At 50.3% G+C, this 21,519-nt stretch overlaps 1 protein-coding gene across 1 annotated transcript in view; it reads right to left on the reverse strand.

Moving 5' to 3' along the window:
• Nucleotides 1-5,398: 5,398 nt before the first annotated feature.
• Nucleotides 5,399-21,519, reverse strand: part of P2RY8 (P2Y receptor family member 8) — a 76,188-nt gene continuing 60,067 nt past the window's right edge. The window contains exon 2 of the mRNA XM_055106416.2: nucleotides 5,399-9,901. Within this exon, the coding sequence (XP_054962391.1) occupies nucleotides 8,798-9,877 (1,080 nt within the window). The 5' untranslated portion in view covers nucleotides 9,878-9,901 and the 3' untranslated portion in view covers nucleotides 5,399-8,797. The remainder of the gene's footprint in view (nucleotides 9,902-21,519) is intronic.

Consider the following 21,519-nt stretch of genomic DNA (forward strand, 5'->3'; position numbering starts at 1 on the left):
GTAGCTGGGATTACAGGCACCTGCCATCACATCGAGCTAATTTTTGTACTTTTAGTAGAGATGGGGTTTCGCTGTGTTGGCCAGGCTGGTCTCGAAGTCCTGACCTCAGGTGATCCACCCGACTCAGCCTCCCAAAGTGCTGGGATTACAGGTGTGAGCCACCGGGCCCAGCTGCGGGTGAGATATTAAACTTAAAGAAAAACAGCAAAGGAAATTACAGTAATTCTCTATAGAAGATGAAGTGAAGGCTGCCTCTTCCTACACGGGTACAGGCAAAGGTGGAGGGTTTAGTGACCTAGAGTGGGGGTTGCTGGTAACTGTCACTCAAAACCCTGGGGCTTAAAACAGCAAAACTTAATTGTATTACAGCTCTGGAGCCCAGACATCTGAAATCAAGGAATAGGCAGGGCCACGCTCCCTCCGAAGGCTCTAGGGGAGGGTCCTTCCTGCCTCTCCCGCTCCTGGGGGCTCCAGGCATCCCTGGGCTTGTGGCCACATCACTCTAGTCTCTGCCTCCATCTCTACGTGGGTTTCTCTGTGTCTGTGTCTCCTCTTCTGTCTCTTACAAGGACACCTGTCATTGGACTTAGGGTCCACCTTAATCCAGCATGATATCTTGAAATCATGAACTAATTGCACATGTGAGGACCCTATTTCCAAATAAGGTGCCATTCACCAGGTGGACGTATCTATGGGGAGGCAGGAATCAACTCAGTCCCCCATACCAGCATTCCAGAAGGAGTGCTAACCAGAGATGGGGTCCAGCAGCCTTTAACATGCCTGTATTTATCCCTATAAGTTCTCCATTGCGGCCACATCATTGAAACCCCAGCAGGCAGAGGTTTAACTGCTCTGAAGCCCTGACTGCTGCAGCCTCCTCCTGCTCTCAATGTGCCCTTCCGTGACTTTCAGATTTTTCTTTGCTTTTTTTTTTTTTTTTTTAGACTGACTCTTGCTCTGTCACCCAGACTGGAGTAAGTGGCACAATCTCGGCTCACTGCAACCTCCACCTCTCAGGTTCAAGTGACTCTCCTGCCTCAGCCTCCCAAGTATCTGGGACCGCCACCACACCTGGCTAATTTTTTGTATTTTTTAGTAGAGATGGGGTTTCTCCATGTTTGCCAGGCTGGTCTTGAACTCCTGACCTCAGGTGATCTGCCCACTTCAGCCTCCCAAAATGCTGGAATTACAGGCATGAGCCACTGTGCCCAGCCAATGCCTGTTTTTTGTTTGTTTGTTTGTTTTGTTTTGTTTTGTTTGTTTTTGAGACGGAGTCTCGCTGTGTCACCCAGGCTGTAGTGCAGAGGCACGATCTGGGCTCACTGCAAGCTCTGCCTCCTGGGTTCATGCCATTCTCCTGCCTCAGCCTCCCGAGTAGCTGGGACTACAGGCACCCGCCACCACGCCCGGCTAATTTATTTTTCTATTTTTTAGTAGAGACTGGGTTTCACCATGTTAGCCAGGATGGTCTCGATCTCCTGACCTCATGATCTACCCACCTCGGCCTCCCAAAGTACTGGGATTACAGGCATGAGCCACCGTGCCCGACCAATGCCTGTTGTTAATAAGCAACCCAGTCTATGGTATTCTGTGATAGCAGCCTGCAATGGACTAAGACATCTCATAAGAAGAGGAGATGAGGACACAGATACACACATGGAGGGACGACCCTGTGAGGACACAGGGAGAAGACGGCGTCTCCAAGCCCAGGAGAGAGGCCTCAGGAGGAACCAGCCCTGCCCACTCCTTGACCTCAGACCTCCAGCCTCCAGGACTGTGGAAGAATCAACGTCTGTTGTCTAAGCTGTACAGCGTACAGGACTTTGCTATGGCAACCCCAGCAAACTCATACACCCCGTCCCACCAGGCCAGGCTTCCCTTCTTAATGTTCTGTTTTGCATTGAACCAGCATTGCATGGTTGGAGGTTCAAAGATTCTCAAATGTGTGCAAGTGTGTGGGTTTTGTGTAATTCAGTTGCCACCAACTGAGGAGATCCTACCATCCAGGAGACACCGGGCAATGTCTGAAGATATTTTTGGCCATCACTTCTGGGGGTGTGCGTGCAGTGCGGGGGTGCTGCTCCCATCTGGTGGGTGGAGCCCAGGGTCTCTGCTCAGCACCATACAGTGCCCAGGATGTCCCCACCACAGAGAGTCCTCCAGCCCCAAATGTCAGCTGTGCTGAGGGGGAGGAACCCTGAGTTAGCATGAGAGGGTTTGTCTATCATCTATCTATGTATCCATGTCATCCATCATTTATCCAGCTATTCATCTATCATGTGTCCATCTGTCTTGTCTATGTATCTATCACTCTTCCATCTATTTAGCCATAATATCTATGTATCTCTCTATCCATCCATCTATGTGTGTATGTATGTATCTATCTACCCATCTATGTAGGTATGTATGTATGTATGTATCTATCATCTATGTATCTATCCATCTTTGTATGTATGTATCTATCATCTATCAATCTATGTATCTATCCATCTGTCTATGTATGTATGTATCTGCCAATCTATCATCTATCTATGTATCTATCCCTCTATGTATGTATGTATGTATGCATCTATCATCTATCTATGTATCTATCCATCTGTCTATGTATGTATGTATCTGTCAATCTATCATCTATCTATGTATCTATCCCTCTATGTATGTATGTATCTGTCTATCATCTATCCATCTATGTATCTATGTATCTATCATTTATCTATCATCTATCAATCTATCCATCTATGTATCTATGTATTATCATTTGTCTATCATTCATCTATCTATCATTTATCAATCTATCATCTATGTATCTATCATCTATCATTAGATATATCATCTATCAATCTACCCATCTATCATCTATCTTTCTATCTATTCTACCTACCTATCATCTATCTATTGTATCTACCTACCTATCTCATCTATCATTTATCCCCCCCTTATGTTGTTTATGTATCTATTATCCATCTGTGTATCCATTATCTACCTATCATCTATCTAGCTATCATCTGTTATCTATCCATCCATTCTGTTTATCTATGTATCCATCTATCTATCATCTGTATAACTATCCATCTATCATCTGTCTATCATCTATCTATCTATCATCTTCTATCCATCTACCCAACTTTCTATCTTTCCATCATCAATCTATTATCTATCTATCTTCTATCCATCTGTCTATCTTTCCATCATCAATCTGTTATCCATCTATCTATCCATCTATCCATCATCTATATATTCATCTATCATCTATCCATCTATCATCTACCTATCATTCATCTATCTATCTATCTATCTATCTATCTATCTATCTATCTATCACCCATTTATCAATCTATCATCTATCTACCCGTGTATGTACCTATCTATCCATCTATCATGTATCCATTTGTCTTTTTTTTTTTTTTTTTTTGAGACAGAGTCTCGCTCTGTCACCCAGACTAGAGTGCAGTGGCGCGATCTCAGCTCACTGCAACCTCTGCCTCCCGGGTTCAAGCAATCCTCCTGCCTCAGCCTCCCTAGTAGCTGGGATTACAGGTGCCCACCACCATGCCCGGCTAATTTTTGTGGTTTTAGTAGAGACGGGGTTTCACCATGTTGGCCAGGCTGGTCTTGAACTCCCGACCTTGTGATCCACCTGCCTTGGCCTCCCAAAGTGCTGGGATTACAGGCTTGAGCCACCACACCTGGCCCCAGCCTCTAGAACTGTGAGCAAGCAACGTCTATTGTTTGTAAGCCACCCAGTTGATGGTTGCGATGGTTAATACCAAGAGTCAACGTGATTGGATTGAAGGATACAAAGTATTGATCCTGGGTGTGTCTGTGAGGGTGTTGCCAAAGGAGATGAACATTTGAGTCAGTGGGCTGGGGAAGGCAGACCCACCCTTAATCTGGGTGAGCACCATCTAATCAGCTGCCAATGAGGCTAGAATATAAGCAGGGAGAAAAATGTGAAAAGGAGAGATGGGCCTCGCCTCCCAGCCTCCATCTTTCTCCAGTGCTGGATGCTTCCTGCCCTTGAACATCTGACTCCAAGTTCTTCAGTTTTGGGACTGGGACGGGCTCTCCTTGCTCCTCAGCCTGCAGATGGCCTATTGTGGGACCTTCTGATCATGTGAGTTAATACTGAATAAACTTCCCTTTATTTATTTATTTATTTTTGAGATTCACTCTGTCACCCAGGCTGGAGTGCAGTGGCGCGATCTCGGCTCACTGCAACTTCCACCTCCCAGGTTCCAGCAATTCTCCTGCCTCAGCCTCCCAGGTAGCTGGGATTACAGGTGCACACCACCACGCCCAGCCAATTTTTATATTTTTAGTAGAGATGGGGTTTCACCATGTTGGTCAGGCTGGTCTTGAACTCCTGACCTCAGGTGATCCGCCTGCCTCGGCCTCCCAAAGTGCTGGGATGACAGGTGTGAGCCACTGCGCCCGGCCTGAAACTCCTCTCTCTCTCTCTCTCTCTCTCTATCTATCTATCTATCTTTCTAATCTATCTACTATCTATCTATCTAATCTGTCTGCTATCTATCTACCTAATCTATTATCTATCTATCTATCTATCTATCTATCTATCTATCTATCTATATATCTATCTAATCTATCTACTATCTATCTATCTACCTAATCTATCTATTATCTATCTATCTATCTAATCTATCTACTATGTATCTATCTAATCTATCTACTATCTATCTATGTATCTAATCTACCTACTCTCTATCTATCTAATCTATCTACCATCTATCTATCTACTATCTATCTAATCTATCTACTATCTATCTAATCTATCTACTATCTATCTAATCTATCTACTATCTATCTACCTAACCTATCTATTATCTATCTATCTATCTCTCTATCTAATCTATCTACCATCTATCTAATCTATCTACTATCTATCTACCTAATCTATCTATTATCTATCTATCTCTCTACTATCTATCTAATCTATCTACTATCTATCTAATCTATCTATCTACCTAATCTATCATCTATCTAATCAATCTACTATGTATCTATCTAATCTATCTACTATCTATCTACCTAATCTATCTATTATCTATCTATCTAATCTATCTACTCTCTATCTAATCTATCTACTATCTATCCATCTATCTGTCTATCTATCTATCTAATCTATCTACTCTCTATATAATCTATCTACTATCTATCTAATCTATCTACTATCTATCTATCTAATCTATCTACTATCTATCTGTTTATCTATCTACTATCTATCATCTACCGAATCTATCTTCTATCTATGTATCTATCTATCTATCTATCTATGTATCTATCTATCTATCTATTTATATATCTATCCTATTAGTTCTGTCCCTCTAGAGATCTCTGAGTAATGCAATGGTGTTTTGTTTGTTTGGTTTTTTGTTTGTTTCCAGCAGGATAAACGGACCAAGACAAGGAGCCTATGAAGAGCATAAGACATTGGATCCAGCATAAAATGGGATCTGTGTTTAAAATGCAAGCCCTGCAGAAATCAGAGACAGAAACACATTTGCCCTCTGCACTGGGAAAAAATAGAAGCAGCTTCAAAGCTCATGTTTTTTTTAATGTTTTATTTTTATTTTTTACAGAGATGAGTTCTCACTGTGTTGCCTAGGTTGGCCCTTGAACACCCGGACTCAATCAGTCCTCCCGCCTGAGCCTCCCAAAGTGCTGGGATTACCGGCATAAGCCGCCACGCCTTGACGGAGGCTGAGACTTTTTGGAATCCCTCCCTCTCTCCATGTCCTGCCAAGAACAGAAGTAAAGTTTTCCATCTTAAAACATGTGTGTGAGTCAATAGACCTGTGTTATCTTTTCACTCAAAGCTCAGCCAGTGAACAGACTGAGTCAGCTTCCAGGAAACATCCACGGCTGTAAGAGGGGGTGTCGGCTGCTCTCCATAGCCAAGTGGCTGCAAAAATCATCATACTGACCAAAAAAAAAAAAAAAAAATTGACGCATTTTGCCTGCTTGCAACGTCTTCCTTTGCTGGGGGACGTCAGGGTTCTTGCACGTTGTCGAGGAAGGATATTGTCTCGGCTTCCTCTGACTCAAGCTCTCATTTTTGTTTACAAGGCAGTTTAGGGATCGTCTGTGCGTTACTGTGAAGATGCTACTCTGAGGTTTTTCACAGTTTTTTTTTCCCCCATGAGACACACCCAAGGCCCACGCTCAGCACTTGCGGCCTGTACTCCTGCGGCCTGGATGCTTCTGTATCAGCTTTGCTTTCTAGGGTTCAGCTTTGGAACAGTCTAGAGAAGCAGGAGGTTAATTTTCCTCCTTCTGTGGAAGTTCTGGGTCTCTTACGCATCCTCCAGTTCCTCCTGGAGGCTCTAGGGGAGGGTCCTTCCTGCCTCTCCCAGCTCCTGAGGGCTCCAGGTGTCCCTGGGTTTGTGGCTGCATCACTCCAGTCTCTGCCTCCATTTCCATGTGGCCTTCTCCTCTGTGTCTGTGTCTCCTCTTCTGTCTCTTAGAAGGACACCTGTCATTGCATTTAGGGCCCGCCTTAATCCAGAATGATCCAATCTCAAGGTCCTAAACTTAATCACATCTGCAAAGACCCTATTTCCAAATAAGGTCTTACTCACAGACTCTGAGCATTAGGATATGGACAAATGTTTCTGGAGGCCACTATTCAATCCACTACAATTGTATCCAGTTCCTTCTGGGAGGCTCTAGGGGAGGATCCTTCCTGCCTCTCCCACCTCCTGGGGGCTCCAGGTGTCCCTGGGTTTGTGGCCGCCTCACTCCAGTCTGCCTCTGTCTCCACGTGTCCTCCTGCTCTGTGTCTGTGTCTCCTCTTCTGTCTCTTAGAAGGACACCTGTCACGGCATTTAGGGTGCTTAATAATCCAGCACAATCTCATCTTCATATCCTTAAGTAATTACATATGCAAAATTCCTTATTACCAAATAAAATCTATAATAATTTCAGGTTCTGGGCTTTAAAACAAGACATGTCTTTCTGGGGCAACTGTTTAGTGCACTCTGCAATTGTATCCAGTTCCCTCCAGAGACTCTAGGGGAGGATCCTTCCTGCCTCTCCCAGCTCCTGGGGACTCCAGGCATCCCTGGGCTTGTGGCAGCATCACTGCAGTCTCTGCCTCTGTCTTTATGTGGCCTCCTCCTTTGTGTCTGTGTCTCCTCTTCCGTCTCTCATAGGGACACTGGATTGGGCCCATTGTAAATGCAGGATGGCCTCGCCTTACTTAATTACATTTGGAAAGACCCGATTTTCAAACATGGTCCCATCCTGATGTTCCAGGTGGACATGGGTTTTGGGAATGATAATTCATTACTGAACCATGTCTGTTTTCCTGCCATAGTGATGACGGCAGGAGAGAGGCACCAATAGAGGGCCTCCGAACAGCAGCTTCAGCCTCCATCAGCGTCCCCAGTGCACAGAAAGGGAGGGGCCGGGCATCCAAGGCCACCCACTGTGGAGATGCAGAGCCCCTGGGCAGACAGGCAGCTCTCCCACTCCCACCTCCAGAATGGTCTTTCTCGCCCAAGAGAGCCTGGGATCCAACTCCACATGATGTCCCAGCACCCCTGGAGAGCCAGAGCTCTTCTTTGCACTAAACCAGCCCAGGTGTTGGGGCTGGTGCAGGCACATCCCGTGTAGAAGAAGACAGACAAAGACCCAGCCTGCTCACCACCCACACAGCAGGGAGGGGGCTCAGCGGCTGACACCCCTGTAGGTTCCTGGGGTCCATGCCTGCGTCTGCTGCTTGGTCTCCAAACGGTCTCATGGGTCAGGCCAGTTGCCTGCTCCCTGGACTCCAGATGGACTTGCCATGGCTGAGGCTCTCCATGGGGTAAAAGGACGCAGAGAATGGGCAGGAGGTGGGGAACTCCTGAATCAAGCTGCACCCTTGGGTTGGGATGGGCTGGGCCCCATCTCACGGAGCCTCCTTTCCGCACCTGGGCCTCCCGTGGTCCTTGTCCTGAGTCAGGGAAGCCTGAGTGTGTTCCAGGGGCCTGATGGGAACTCCTTCTCTATCAGCGACTCACAGAAGCAGAATAGGGGTGGGGTCCCACCAAGCCAGGTCAGAACAAATGTGCCAAAAATCACCTTGGTCAGCAACAGGGTGGGGTGTGTGGGGGGGGAAGTGGGGACGGAGAGTAGCTGACTTGCAGGGGCCCCAGGCGCTCCTCTGAAAGAAGAATTCCAACCACAGCAACCACAGTGCCCCTGAGTGAAATAAACAGAAATTTCGGCGTGCACCAGGCTACGGAGACCAGAACCCCTGGAGGAGAATGGAGAAGGCCAGAACCACAACTAAGGCACGATGGCAGCAGGGAGAAGAGCTGGGAATGGGGCTCGCAGGTCGCCCAGGGAGGATATCCAGAAACCGAGTTGGGGAGGCGGTGGGGCTGGTTGAATATCCACCCTCGGGTGTGGACAGGTGTGAGAAGGAGTGTCTGAGGAGCTCGGGGGTGACAGCCCGGCTCTACTAAAAAAAAATACAAAAATTAGCCGGGCATGGTGGCACAAGCTGTCCCCTGACACAGAGAGGCAGAGGCACCCTCTGCAGGATAACAAAGCGCCCTGTGCGCTGCTGGGCTTTGCTTGTTTCTCTACCCTGAGTGAAGCCTGGAGACCCTTCCTCACCGGTGCCTCTGCAGAGCCTGGGAGGAATAAAGCCTGGAGACCCTTCCCCACCGGCCCTCTGCAGTGCCTGGGAGCAACGCAGCTGTTCTCCCTGAACCTCTGGCACCGTGGCCTCTCCATGCGCCCCTGGATCTCCAAGCTGCGCCCCCGGCTCTCCAAGCTGCGCCCCCGGGACTCAGAACACACTCTCCTGCCTCTGGAGGCCGGGCCTGGGGGCTCCCTCCATCCCTTCAGGGTGCGCACCGGCCTCGGAGCGCACGGACGTGGTCCTGGCGGAGAAGAGGCTCTCGCGGCGCGTGTCCAGGGGGTCTCTGGGCACCCGGCGGCAGCCCAAATATTCCCGCAGGCGCAGCTGGAATTCCCGGGACGCAAAGTAATAAACAAACGGGTCCAGACAGTTGTTGAGGCAGCTGAGACACAGCGTGAGCTTGTACACGTGGTAGTAGCTCTTGCCGTAGAACAGCCGGCTCACGATGTGCGCCAGGAGCACGAAGTTGTTGGGGGCGAAGCAGGTGACAAAGGCCAGCAAGACCACCGCGGCCAGGCCCACCGCGCGCCTCCGCTGCTCCCGGCCGTGCGCCTCCTCCGTGCGCAACAGCTTGAGGATGGTGGCCGTGTAACAGGCCACGGTGATCACGAACGGGATGAGGAACAGCAGGATGAAGATGGTGAAGAGGAACACGGCCCACATGGCCACGCTGGGGAGCATCGTCCACTTGAGGACGTCGAAGCAGGTGATGATACCCAGGGCGTGCACCGGGTAGGTGAGATCGGTGCGCGCCAGCGGGGACAGGGCGGTCAGGAGCAGCAGCCAGGTCCCTGCACACGCGGCCACCGCGTAACGACGGCGGCGCCAGCGCTTGGAGCTGAGCGGGTACAGGACCCCCAGGAAGCGCTCCACGCTGATACAGGTCATGGTGAGGATGCTGGAATACATATTTGCGTAAAAGGCCACGGTCACCACGTTGCAAAGCAGCACCCCGAATACCCAGTGGTGGCGGTTGCAATGGTAGTAGATTTGGAAAGGCAACACGCTGGCCAGCATCAGGTCCGTGACGCTCAGGTTGATCATGAAGATGACCGACGGGGATCTGGGCCCGATGCGCCGGCACAGGACCCACAGAGAGAAGAGGTTGCCCGGGATGCTGACCGCCGCCACCAGCGAGTACACCACGGGCAGGGCCACCGCGATCGCCGGGTTCCGCAGCATCTGCAGCGTCGCGTTGTCCGGGCCGGTGCTGTTCGGGACCTGCATCCTGGAGGGGTCCTCGCCCGGGCTCTGCAAGGGAAGGAGAGAAGGGTGCACCGGTCAGGGGCGCAGGTAAAGAGGTGGCTGCCGGGAGGGCTCCTGAGCGCCGCTCCCCGGGGACCAAGGCGGGGGAAATGCTTTAGCAGGACCTCCTGTCTCCTCCATCCCTCCCTCCCTGAGTTCCTCCTTCCCTCTCCTCCTTCCTTCCCTCCCTCTCTGCTTCCTTTCTTCACCCTCTGTCATTCTTTTCTTCTTTCCTGTCTTCTCCCTTCTTCTTCCTTACTCCTCTGTCCTTCCTTCTCTTCTTCCCTCCTTCCTTCCCTCCCTCCTTCCCTTCCTTTCTTTTCTCCTCCCTCCCTTCTTCCCATCCTTCCCTCCCTCCCTTCCTTCTCTTCCTTCTTCCTTCCTTCCCTTTCCTCCTTCCTTCCCTTTCTTCCTTCCCTCCCTTCCTCCTTTCCCTCCCTTCCTCCCTTTCTCCCTTCCTTCCTACCTTCCTTCTGTCTTTCCTGTTTCTCCTCTCTCCTTCCTTCCCTCCCTCCTTTCTTTCCTCCTTCCCTCCCATCCTTCCTTCTCTTCCCTCCCTCCCTCCTTTGTTCCTTCCCTCCCTCCCTCTCTCTTTCCTCTCTTCCTCCCTTCCTTCCTTCTTTCCTCCGTCCCTCCCTCCTTCCCTCCCTCCCTCCATCCTTTCCTTCCTTCCTTCCTGCCATCCTTCCTTCTCTTCCCTCCCTCCCTCCTTCATTCCTTCCTTCCCTCCTTCTCTCTTTCCTCCCTTCCTCCCTCCCTTCCTCCCTCCCTCCTTTCCTTCCTTCCTTCCTTCCTTCCTTCCTTCCTTCCTTCCTTCCTTCCCTCCCTCCCCGCCCTCCCTCCCTCCCCTCCTTCCTTGGATCAGGGAGGTCATTGGAGACCTCGGCCCATGTCAGAGGCTGAGACTCTTGGAAGATCCACAGTGGGGCTTGTGGCTCCCCTGGGCAGGTTGAATGCACTGTCATACAAACCTCAAGACTCACTCAGTGTCCCCCGTGGATGGAAACCACAAAGCCACCGTCAGCCCCCAGGGTGGTCTTAATGGGAATTCTTGACACCCCATCAGCCCAGGAACATTACTCTGGGTATTAGTCCTCTCATCTCAGGGACATCCACCCAGAAAGCGTCTATCAGCAGAAAACACACAATCCAAGTGCCAGGAGACCAACCCGCAGTCTCCAAAGTCTTTCCAGCTTTTATCACCCACGTCAACCCACGGCTCCTCCCTGCTCTTTCTTCCTCCAGAGGAGACCTGCGACTCCTTACCAACTGCTCTACAAACAGCTTCCTCAAGCTGGTTTTAAAGTGGCCCGGAGTTTTCGTTTCAGTTTCAGGGAGAAGTTTTCTGCCCCGCCGGTCCGTGCCCAGGTGTGAAACCTACAGTTATGCACGAGTCAGCACCGCCCCCCACGGCCAGCTGGGCACCTCCAGCCACCTATGGCTTCAGGAGGAAAAGCAGACCCTTCCTTCTTTGGGTTCCGCTTGGTGTGGCCGTGGGGGACGTCTGGAAGGAGAGACGCTTTATCCATGAGCTGCTGATGAAAAAGTGTCTGTCAAAGGGACACTATTTTTATTTTGAGAATGTAAAGTGGACAGAGCTGGAAACAGGGGTGCCCTGGAATTGTTCTTTTGTTTGTTTGTTTTATAGAGATGGGGTCTTGCCTTGTTGCCCAGGCTGGAGGGCAGTAGTGCAAACGTAACTCACTGCAGCCTCCAATGCCTGGCCTCAAGCAATCCTCCTGCCTCAGCCTCCTGAGTAGTTGGGACTACAGGTGAGAGTACAACCACGCCCAGCTAATATTCTTATTTTTTGTAGATACAGAGTTTTGCTATGTTTCCCAGGCTGGTCTCAAACTCCTGGCCTCAAGCAATCCTCCTGCCTCAGCCTCCTGAGTAGCTGGGACTACAGGTGACAGTACCTCCATGCCCAGCTCACATTTTTATTTTTTATAGATACAGAGTTTTGCTATGTTTCCCAGGCTGGTCTCAAACTCCTGGCCTCAAGCAATCCTCCTGAGTAGCTGGGACTGCAGGTGCATGCCACCCTGCCCAGCTAATATTTTTATTTTTTGTGGACATGGGGTTTGGCTATGTTGCCCAGGCTGGTCTCAAACTCCTGGCCTCAAGCAATCCTCCTGCCTTGGCCTCCTAAAGCATTGGGATTACAGGTGTGAGCAACACACCTGGGCTGGAATTTGTTGCTTTAACTCTCCACGTAGGCAGCAGTGCCTCGCACACATTTAAACACCACGTGCTGTTGAAAGTCCTACGATGGCGGCCTCACCCGGCCACCCTCATGTCTGTACCTGTGTGGTCTGGGGATCCAGCAAGCAGCCTCTTGGCAGCCAGATCTGTTGCCATTTCGAGTCTGTCCCCTGTGGCCACCACCGGACAGCCCCCGGGGAAGACAGACAGCCAGGACTGCTGAGGAACGCGCATGACTAATCAAGAAATTACCTCTAACTGACGCCAGCTGCCCTGACACAGGAGGCACTGGCTTGCGGTTTGGGCCCCACCGGGGCTCAGGGGGCAGGATGGAAAGTTTAGAAAATCAGCACAACGGTTGTTCTTGGCGGTGTCTGGCCTGCAGAGGTGGCTGTCCAGAAATTTCTGGGCACTGAATTGTCTGAAGCAATGGACAGACCACAGGTGGGCGCTCAGGGGCTGTAGGTGGGACCCTCCTCTCCTCTCTCTCCTCTCTCTCCTCTCTCCTCTCTCTCCTCTCTCCCCTCTCCTTCCCTCTCTCCTCTCCCCTCCCCTTCCCTCTCTCCTCTCCTCTCCCCTCCCCTCTCTCCTCTCCTCTCCCCTCCCCTTCCCTCTCTCCTCTCCTTCCCTCTCTCCTCTCTCCTCTCTCCCCTCTCCTTCCCTCTCTCCTCTCCCCTCCCCTTCCCTCTCCCCTCTCCCCCCTTCCCTCTCCCCTCTCCCCCCTTCCCTCTCCCCTCCCTGCTCTCCTTCCCTCTCTCCTCTCCTTCCCTCTCTCCTCTCCTTCCCTCTCCCCTCCCCTTCCCTCTCTGCTCTCCTTCCCTCTCTCCTCCCCTCTCTCCTCTCCTTCCCTCTCCCCTCTCCTTCCCTCTCTCCTCTCCTTCCCTCTCTCCTCTCCTTCCCTCTCTCCTCTCCTTCCCTCTCTCCTCTCCTTCCCTCTCTCCTCTCCTTCCCTCTCCCCTCTCCCCTCTCCCCTCTTTTCTTTTCGAAGTCTGTCATACAGGCTGGAATGCAATGGCGTGATCTCGGCTCACTGCAACCTCTGCCTCCCTGCTTCAAGCGATTCTCCTGCCTCAGCCTCCCGAGTAGCTGGGATTACAGGCATGCACCACCATGCCCGGCTGATTTTTTATTTTTTGTAGCCCCAAAAAGAGTTTCACCATGTTAACCAGGCTGGTCTTGAATTCCTGACCTCAGGTGAGCCACCAGCCCCGGCCTCCTAAAGTGCTGGGATGACAGGCGTGAGCCACTGCACCTGGCCAGGTTGGACCCTTTTTCTTATGCTTTGCAGGAAAATGCACACCTGTCTGGCAGCAATGCGTCCAGCAATGTTTCTCTCCTCTTGAGGGTCTGTGTGTATCTCCTCCAGCCCTCTCACTTATTTCTTCTTAAAACAGCTTTGCCAGCCAGGCACGGTGGCTCACACCTGTAATCCCAGCACTTTGGAAGGCCGAGGCGGGCGGATCACGAGGTCAGGAGATCAAGACCATCCTGGCTAACACGGCGAAACCCCATCTCTACTAAAAAAAACAAAAAAACAAAAAAATTAGCCGGGCGTGGTGGCATGGTGGCAAGTCCCAGCTACTCGGGAGGCTGAGGCAGGAGAATGGTGTGAACCCGGGAGGCGGAGCTTGCAGTGAGCCGAGATCGCACCACTGTACTCCATCCAGCCTGGGCAACAGAGCGAGACTCTGTCTCAAAACAAAACAAAACCAACAAACAAAAAAACAGCTTTACCAAGACGTGAGTTACATACCATAAGCTTTCACTCATTCATACAGTTCAATGGTTTTTAATATATTCACAGATGTGCAAACAACACCATAATGCAATTCCAGAACCATTTTTCTCCCTAAACAAAACTCAGGACCTGGCCGGGCATCATGGCTCACACCTGTAATTCCAGCACTTTGGGAGGCCGAGGCGGGTGGATCACCTGAGGTCAGGAGTTCGAGACCAGCCTGGCCAACATGGTGAAATCCTGTCGTTACTAAAATTAAAACAAACAAACAAACAAACAAAAACAAATGGGCCAGGCGCGGTGACTCACGTCTGTAATCCCATCACTTTGGGAGGCCGAGGCAGGTGGATCACCTGAGGTCAGGAGTTCGAGACCAGCCTGCCCAACATGGTGAAACCCTGTCTCTACTAAAAATACAAAAAAAATTAACCAGGTGTTGTGGCACATGCCTGTAATCCCAGCTACTCCAGAGGCTAAGGCAGGAGAATCGCTTGAACCTGGGTCGGGGACAGAGGTTGCAGTGAGCCGAGATCACGCCATTGCACTCCAGCCTGGGCAACAAAAGCAAAACTCCATCTCAAAACAAAACAAAAACCCTTCAGAACCCCACAACTGCTAATCCTCTTCGTTCCTGTCCCCAGCCCCTGTGAACCTCAAATCTGCTTCCTGTCTCTGTGGATTTGCCTATTCTAGATGTTTTATAAGAATAAAATTCTACAATATGTGGTCTTTTGTGTCTAGCTTCTGTCACTGAGCCAGGGGTCTTCAAATTTCATCCACGCTGCGGCCTGGGTCAGAGCTTGAGTCCTTTCAGTGGGTGCATAATAGTCCGCTGTGTGGACAGACCACATTCTGTTTATTCATTCTCCTGTGGATGGACATTTTCTTTCTTTCTGATTTTTTTTTTTTTTTTTTGAGATGGAGTCTTGCTCTGTTGCCCAGGCTGGAGTGTAGTGGTGCGATCTTGGCTCAGTGCAACCTCCGCCTCCTGGGTTCAAGCAATTCTCCTGCCTCAGCCTCCCAAGTAGCTGGGGCTACAAGAACCTGCCCCCGCACCTGGCTAATTTTTTTGTAATTTTTTTTTTTTTTGAGAGGGAGTTTCGCTCTTTTTGCCCAGGCTGGAGTGCAATGGTGTGAGCTCGGCTCTCGGCAACCTGCGCTTCCCCGGTTCAAGCAATTTTCCTGCCTCAGCCTCTGGAGTAGCTGGGACTACAGGCATGCACCACCGCACCCAGCTAATTTTTGTATTTTTACTAGAGACGGGGTTTCACCATGTTGGCCAGGCTGGTTGTGAACTGCTGACCTCAGGTGATCCACCCTCCTCAGCCTCCCAAAGTGCTGGGACTACAGACGTGAGCCACCGCGCCCAGCCCATTTTTTTTTTTTTTTTTTTTTTTGTAATTTTAGTAACGACGGGGTTTCATCATGTTGGCCAGGCTGGTCTCAAACTCCTGACCTCCGATGAATGATCCACCCTCCTCGGCCTCCCAAAGTGCTGGGATTACAGACATGAGCCATCACACCCAGCCCATTTTTTTTTTTTTTAATAATTTTAGTAGCGACAAGATTTCATCATGTTGGCCAGGCTGGTTTCAAACTCCTGACCTCCCATGATCTGCCCGCCTCGGCCTCCCAAAGTGCTGGGATGACAGGTGTGAGCCACCGCGCCTGGCGTGTTCCTGATTCTTGGCTATTGTGCATAAAGCTGCTCTCCCCTCATTCCCAGCCCTGGGAACCCCTTTCTAAAGGGTTCAGATGCTGAGTGCAGTGATCACTGCAGTCTTGTTCCAGGTGGACCTTACAGGGTTGGGATGAGAAATAGACAAAAGGCATCTCCTCATGGGCAGCAGGGATTGCATGCCGGTGACAGACCCTTTTTTGCCAGCTATTGTCTTCTGGCTATAACCACCTCTCTTTCCTGAGTGCTGGGGGCTGTCCCAGCTGTTGAACACACAGGGGAGTGAGAGGCACCAGCCCTAAGGAACCACAAGCCAGCCCTGTGCTTGTCGTCTGCTCTCCTTTCTGTTTTCTGGGGGTGTTTGCACCACCCAGTTTGTGGTTCTTTTGATAGGGCTGCCTCAGGAGGCCCTCAACCCCAAAGACAGCAAATGGCACTCTGTTGGAGCTGTGGATTTGGAAGACAAAACAGACGCTGGCTTCAATTACCTACTTTGATTACGTAGAAGGAAGTTGTCGTGGGCCACACCGTGGCTGATACTCTCTTTATTATGGCCATTTCTTACTTAGAAATAGGGTCTGCGTCTATGTCATTAGTGAAGTCAAAATGTGGTCATAATAGAGTAGGGAGAGGCCCTAATAAAATTCACTGGTGTCCTTAGGAGAAAGAGAAATTTAGGCACAGACACAGAGAGAAGGCATGGGAAGATGAAGACAGAGACGAGAGTGGATGGATGGGTAGATGGGTGAATAAATGGATGGATGGGTGGGTGGATGGATGGGTAGATGCATAGATGGGTGGATGATGGGTACATGGGTGGGTGGATGGATGGATGGGTGGGTGAGTGGATGAGTGCATGGGTGGGCAGATGGGTGGGTGGATGGGTGGGTGGGTGGGTGTGTGGATGAATGGTAGGTGGGTTTGTGAATGGGTGGGTAGGTGGGTGAGTGGGTGGATGGCTGGATCAGTGTTTAGATAGGATGTGTGGGTGGATGAATGGATGGGTTGATGGGTAGATGGATGGGTGGGTGTATGGATGAATGCATGGATGGGTGGATGGGTGGGTGGGTGGGAGGGTGGATGTGTGGACGAATGGTGGGTGGGCGGGTGGATGTGTGGATGGATAGATCAGTGTTTAGGTGGATAGATGTGTGGGTGGATGAATTGATGGGTTGATGGGTAGATGGATGGGTGGATGGGTGGGAGGGTGGGTGGATGAATGGTAGGTGGGTTTGTGAATGGGTGGGTGGGTGGATGGGTGGATGGATGGATTAGTGTTTAGATAAGTGGAAGTGTGGGTGGATGAATTGATGGGTTGATGGGTAGATGGATGGGTGGATGTCTGGGTGGGTGGATGTATAGATGAGTAGGTAGATGGGTGCGTGGATGGATGGGTGAGTAGATGGATGAGTGGGTGGAATGGGGGGTTGGATGGATGATGAATGGATGGGGATGGGTAGATGGATGGGTGGATGGATGAATGGTGGATGGGTTTCTGAATGGGTGAGTGGGTGGGTGGGTGGATGGGTGGGTGGATGGATCGGTGTTTAGATAGATGGATGTGTGGGTGGACGAATGGATGGGTTGATGGGTAGATGGATGGGTGGGTGGGTGAATGGTGGGTGGGTTTGTGAATGGGTGAGTGGGTGAGTGGGTGGATGGGTGGATGGGTGGATGCATGGATCAGTGTTTAGATAGGTGGATGTGTGGGCGGATGCATTGATGGTTGATGGGTAGATGGATGGGTGGATGTATAGATGAGTAGGTGGATGGGTGGGTGGATGGATGGGTGGATAGATGGATGAGTGGGTGGATGGATGGATGCATGGATGGGTGGATGGATGGGTGGGTGGATGGGAGGGTGGATGGATGGATGAACTGTAGGTGGGTTTGTGAATGGGTGGGTAGGTGGGCGAATGGGTGGATGGATGAATCAGTGTTTAGATAGGTGGAACTGTGGGTGGATGAATTGATGGGTTGATGGGTGGGTGGATGGGTGGGTGGATGGATAGATGAGTAGGTAGATGGATAGATGAGTAGGTAGATGGGTGCGTGGATGGATGGGTGAGTAGATGGATGAGTGGGTGGATGGGGGGTTGGATGGATGATGAATGGATGGGGATGGGTAGCTGGAGGGGTGGGTGGATGAATGGTGGATGGGTTTGTGAATGGGTGAGTGGGTGGGTGGGTGGATGGATCAGTGTTTAGATAGGTGGATGTGTGGGTGGACGAATGGATGGATTGATGGGTAGATGGATGGGTGGATGTATGGATGAGTAGGTGGATGACTGGGTGAATGGATGGATGCATGGATGGGTTGATGGATGGGGGGGTGGGTGGATGAATGGTAGGCGGGTTTGTGAATGGGTGGGTAGGTGGGTGAATGGGTGGATGGATGGATCAGTGTTTAGATAGGTGGATGAGTGGGTGGATGGATGGATGCATGGATGAGTGGATGGATGGGTGGGTGGATGGGAGGGTGGATGGGTGGATGAATGGTAGGCGGGTTTGTGAATGGGTGGGTAGGTGGGTGAATGGGTGGATGTATGGATCAGTGTTTAGATAGGTGGATATGTGGGTGGATGAATTGATGGGTTGATGGGTAGATGGATGGGTGGATGTCTGGGTGGGTGGATGTATAGATGAGTAGGTAGATGGGTGGGTAGATGGATGGGTGAGTAGATGGATGAGTGGGTGGATGTGTGGGTGGATGGATGATGAATGGATGGGGATGGGTAGCTGGATGGGTGGGTGGATGAATGGTGGGTGGGTTTGTGAATGAGTGAGTGGGTGGGTGGGTGGATGTGTGGATGGATGGATCAGTGTTTAGATAGGTGGATATGTGGGTGGATGCATTGATGGTTGATGGGTAGATGGATGAGTGGATGAATAGATGAGTAGGTGGATTGGTGGGTGGATGGATGTGTGGATAGATGGATGAGTGGGTGGATAGATGGATGCATGTATGAGTGGATGGATGGGAGGGTGGATGGGTGGATGAATGGTAGGCGGGTTTGTGAATGGGTGGGTAGGTGGGTGAATGGGTGGACGTATGGATCAGTGTTTAGATAGGTGGATGTGTGGGTGGATGAATGGATGGGTTGATGGGTAGATGGATGGGTGGATGTATGGATGGGTGGATGAATAGATGAGTAGGTGGATGGGTGGGTAGATGGATGGGTGGATAGATGGATGAGTGGGAGGATGGGTGAATGGGTGTATGATGAATGGATGAGGATGGGTAGATGGATGGGTGGATGGATAGATGGGTGGCTGGATAGATGAATAGGTGTATGGGTGTGTAAATGGGTGGCTGGATAGATGAATAGGTGTATGGGTGTGTGGATGGATGGATGGATGATGGATGGATGGATGGATGGATAAGTGGGTGGGTGGATGGATGGATCAGTGTTTAGGTGGTTGGACGTGTGGGTGGATGGATGGGTGGACAGATGGATGAGTGGGAGGATGGGTGAATGGTTGTATGAGGAATGGATGAGGATGGGTAGATGGATGAGTGAATGGATAGATGGGTGGGAGGATGGGTGAATGGGTGTATGAGGAATGGATGAGGATGGGTAGATGGATGGGTAGATGGATAGACAGGTGGATGGATAGATGAATAGGTGTATGCATGTGTGGATGGATGGATGGATGGATGGATAAGTGGGTGGGTGGATGGATGGATCAGTGTTTAGGTGGCTGGATGTGTGGGTGGATGAATGGCTGGGTTGATGGGTAGATGGATGGGCAGATGTATGGATGGGTGGATGGATGGATGAGTGGGTGGATGGGTAGGTGGATGGATGGGTGGATGGATGGATGAGTGGGTAGATGGGTGGGTGGGTAGATGGGTGGATGGATGAATAGATGATGCATGGATGGATGCTTCTAGCCACCATGAAATGCCAATTGTTTCCAGAAAATCACTAGAAGCTGCAGCAAAGCTTGGAACAGATTTTCCCTCAGAGCTCTAATGAGGAACCAACCCTGCCAATACCTTCATCTCAGACTTCTGGTCTCCAGGATGGGGAGAGAATGCATTGCTGTTATTTAAGCCACCACATCAGTGGTAATTAGTTATGGCAGCTGTCGCAAACCAATACACCGAGAAAAGAGAGGAAAAGTTTTAACCAACAGACTTCAGAGAAATTAGAGAAAGCGTCATCATACCAAATAAAAGAGAAGAAGAACCTTAAAAGAAAGATAAAGCATGAAAAGCACAAGATTATAGGATAAGAGAAAGAAATGAGGAACAAGCCAATGGGCCTCAGAAACTCAATGGAAGACAAGGATCTCAAGACTTGAAGATATAAAGACGGCACTGCAAAGCAATAACAACAACAACATGTATTCATGCAGTTCCCCTTTCTTTGGTTGACTTACTGTTGAGAAATGTCCAACACTAGCAGAGTGGAGCATATAGATTATGATGTGATTTGCCAAAGCCCAGGAGGAATGGCTGCATAGGACCCTCTCCTCACCTGCCATGGTTGCATTGAACCACTAGGGTAGGGAAGGAAGCAAGGCTCAGAGCTCCCTGCTCAAGCATCTCCCTGCAGGGGCCAAGACATCTTCTTGACCTTTGACATGTGGATCTATGGCACAGGGGCTGTCCAGAGCTGTCCATGACCCAGGCATCAGACCCCTTCCAGCTCCAGGAGGGAGGAGGTACAGGTACACACCTGGTGCTGAGCCACAAGGGTCACAGGAAGAATCCAGCTTTGGGACACCTCCTATGACCAAGTTGTTCACGATTTTACAATGTGGTCTCAGGGTCACTGTTAGTGCACCCAGACCTGTTTGAGCAAGAGTCCTTGATATCGATTTAGAAATATAATGGGTCGGCTGGGCACGGTGGCTCATGTCTGTAATCCCAGCACTTTGGGAGGCTGAGGTGGGCAGATCATGAGGTCAGGAGATGGAGACTATCCTGGCTAACACGGTGAAACCCCTTCTCTACTAAAAATACAAAAAAGAAAAAAAAAATTAGCCGGGCGTGGTGGCAGGTGCCTGTAGTCCCAGCTACTCGGGAGGCTGAGGCAGGATTATGGCATGAACCCGGGAGGCAGAGCTTGCAGTAAGCCTAGATGGCACCACTGCACTCCAGCCCGGGCGACAAAGTGAGACTCTGTCTCAAAAAGAAAAAAAAAAAAGAAATATAATGGGTCATGTAGAAGTTTGAGAGGTAGCCAAGGGTGGCTGATGCCAGGTCTAGAAGAACAAGGGTCACCTAGAAGGCTTCCCCTACCCTCAAGAATAGTTGGAAATGTAGGAAACATCCCTGGTTGTCACAACTTAAGGAAGGATGCTACTGGGATCTGGTGGGTGGAGCCCAGGGATGGCGCTCAACACCCTACCATGCACAGGAGGGTCCCCACCACAGAGAAGCATCCAGCCTCAAATATCTACAGTGCTGAGGTTGACAACCTGGCATGAGCATAAGAACTTCACCGTCAGCCTGGAGCAGTGGCTCACACCTGTAATCTCAGCACTTTGGGAGGCCGAGGTGGGTGGATCACCTGAGGTCAGGAGTTTGAGACCAGCTTGGCCAACACGGTGAAGCCCCGTCTCTACTCAAAATACAAAAACTAGCCAGGTGTGGTGGCAGGTGCCTCTAATCCCAGCTACTTGGGAGGCTGAGGCAGAAGAAGCACTTGAACCTGGGAGGCAGAGGTTGCAGTGAGCTGAGATTGTGCCATTGCACCCCAGCCTGGGCAACAGAGCAAGACTGCATCTCAAAAAAAAAAAAAGAAGAAGAAGAAGAAGAAGAAATTCACCATCTGTCTATCCATGAATCCATTTGTTGATCTAACCCCTGTCATCCATCCATCATCTATCATCTATCTATATCAATCATCTATCAATCAGACAATCGTCTTGCAACCCTTGATCTATCATCTATCTATATCAATTATCTATCAATCGATCATCTATCTACCTATCAATCTTCTCTCTATCAATTACTTATCTATCTAGCAATCATATCTATCAATTATGAAT

This window comes from Pan paniscus, chromosome X, assembly GCF_029289425.2.
Source record: "Pan paniscus chromosome X, NHGRI_mPanPan1-v2.0_pri, whole genome shotgun sequence".
Classification (NCBI taxonomy): Eukaryota; Metazoa; Chordata; class Mammalia; order Primates; family Hominidae; genus Pan; species Pan paniscus.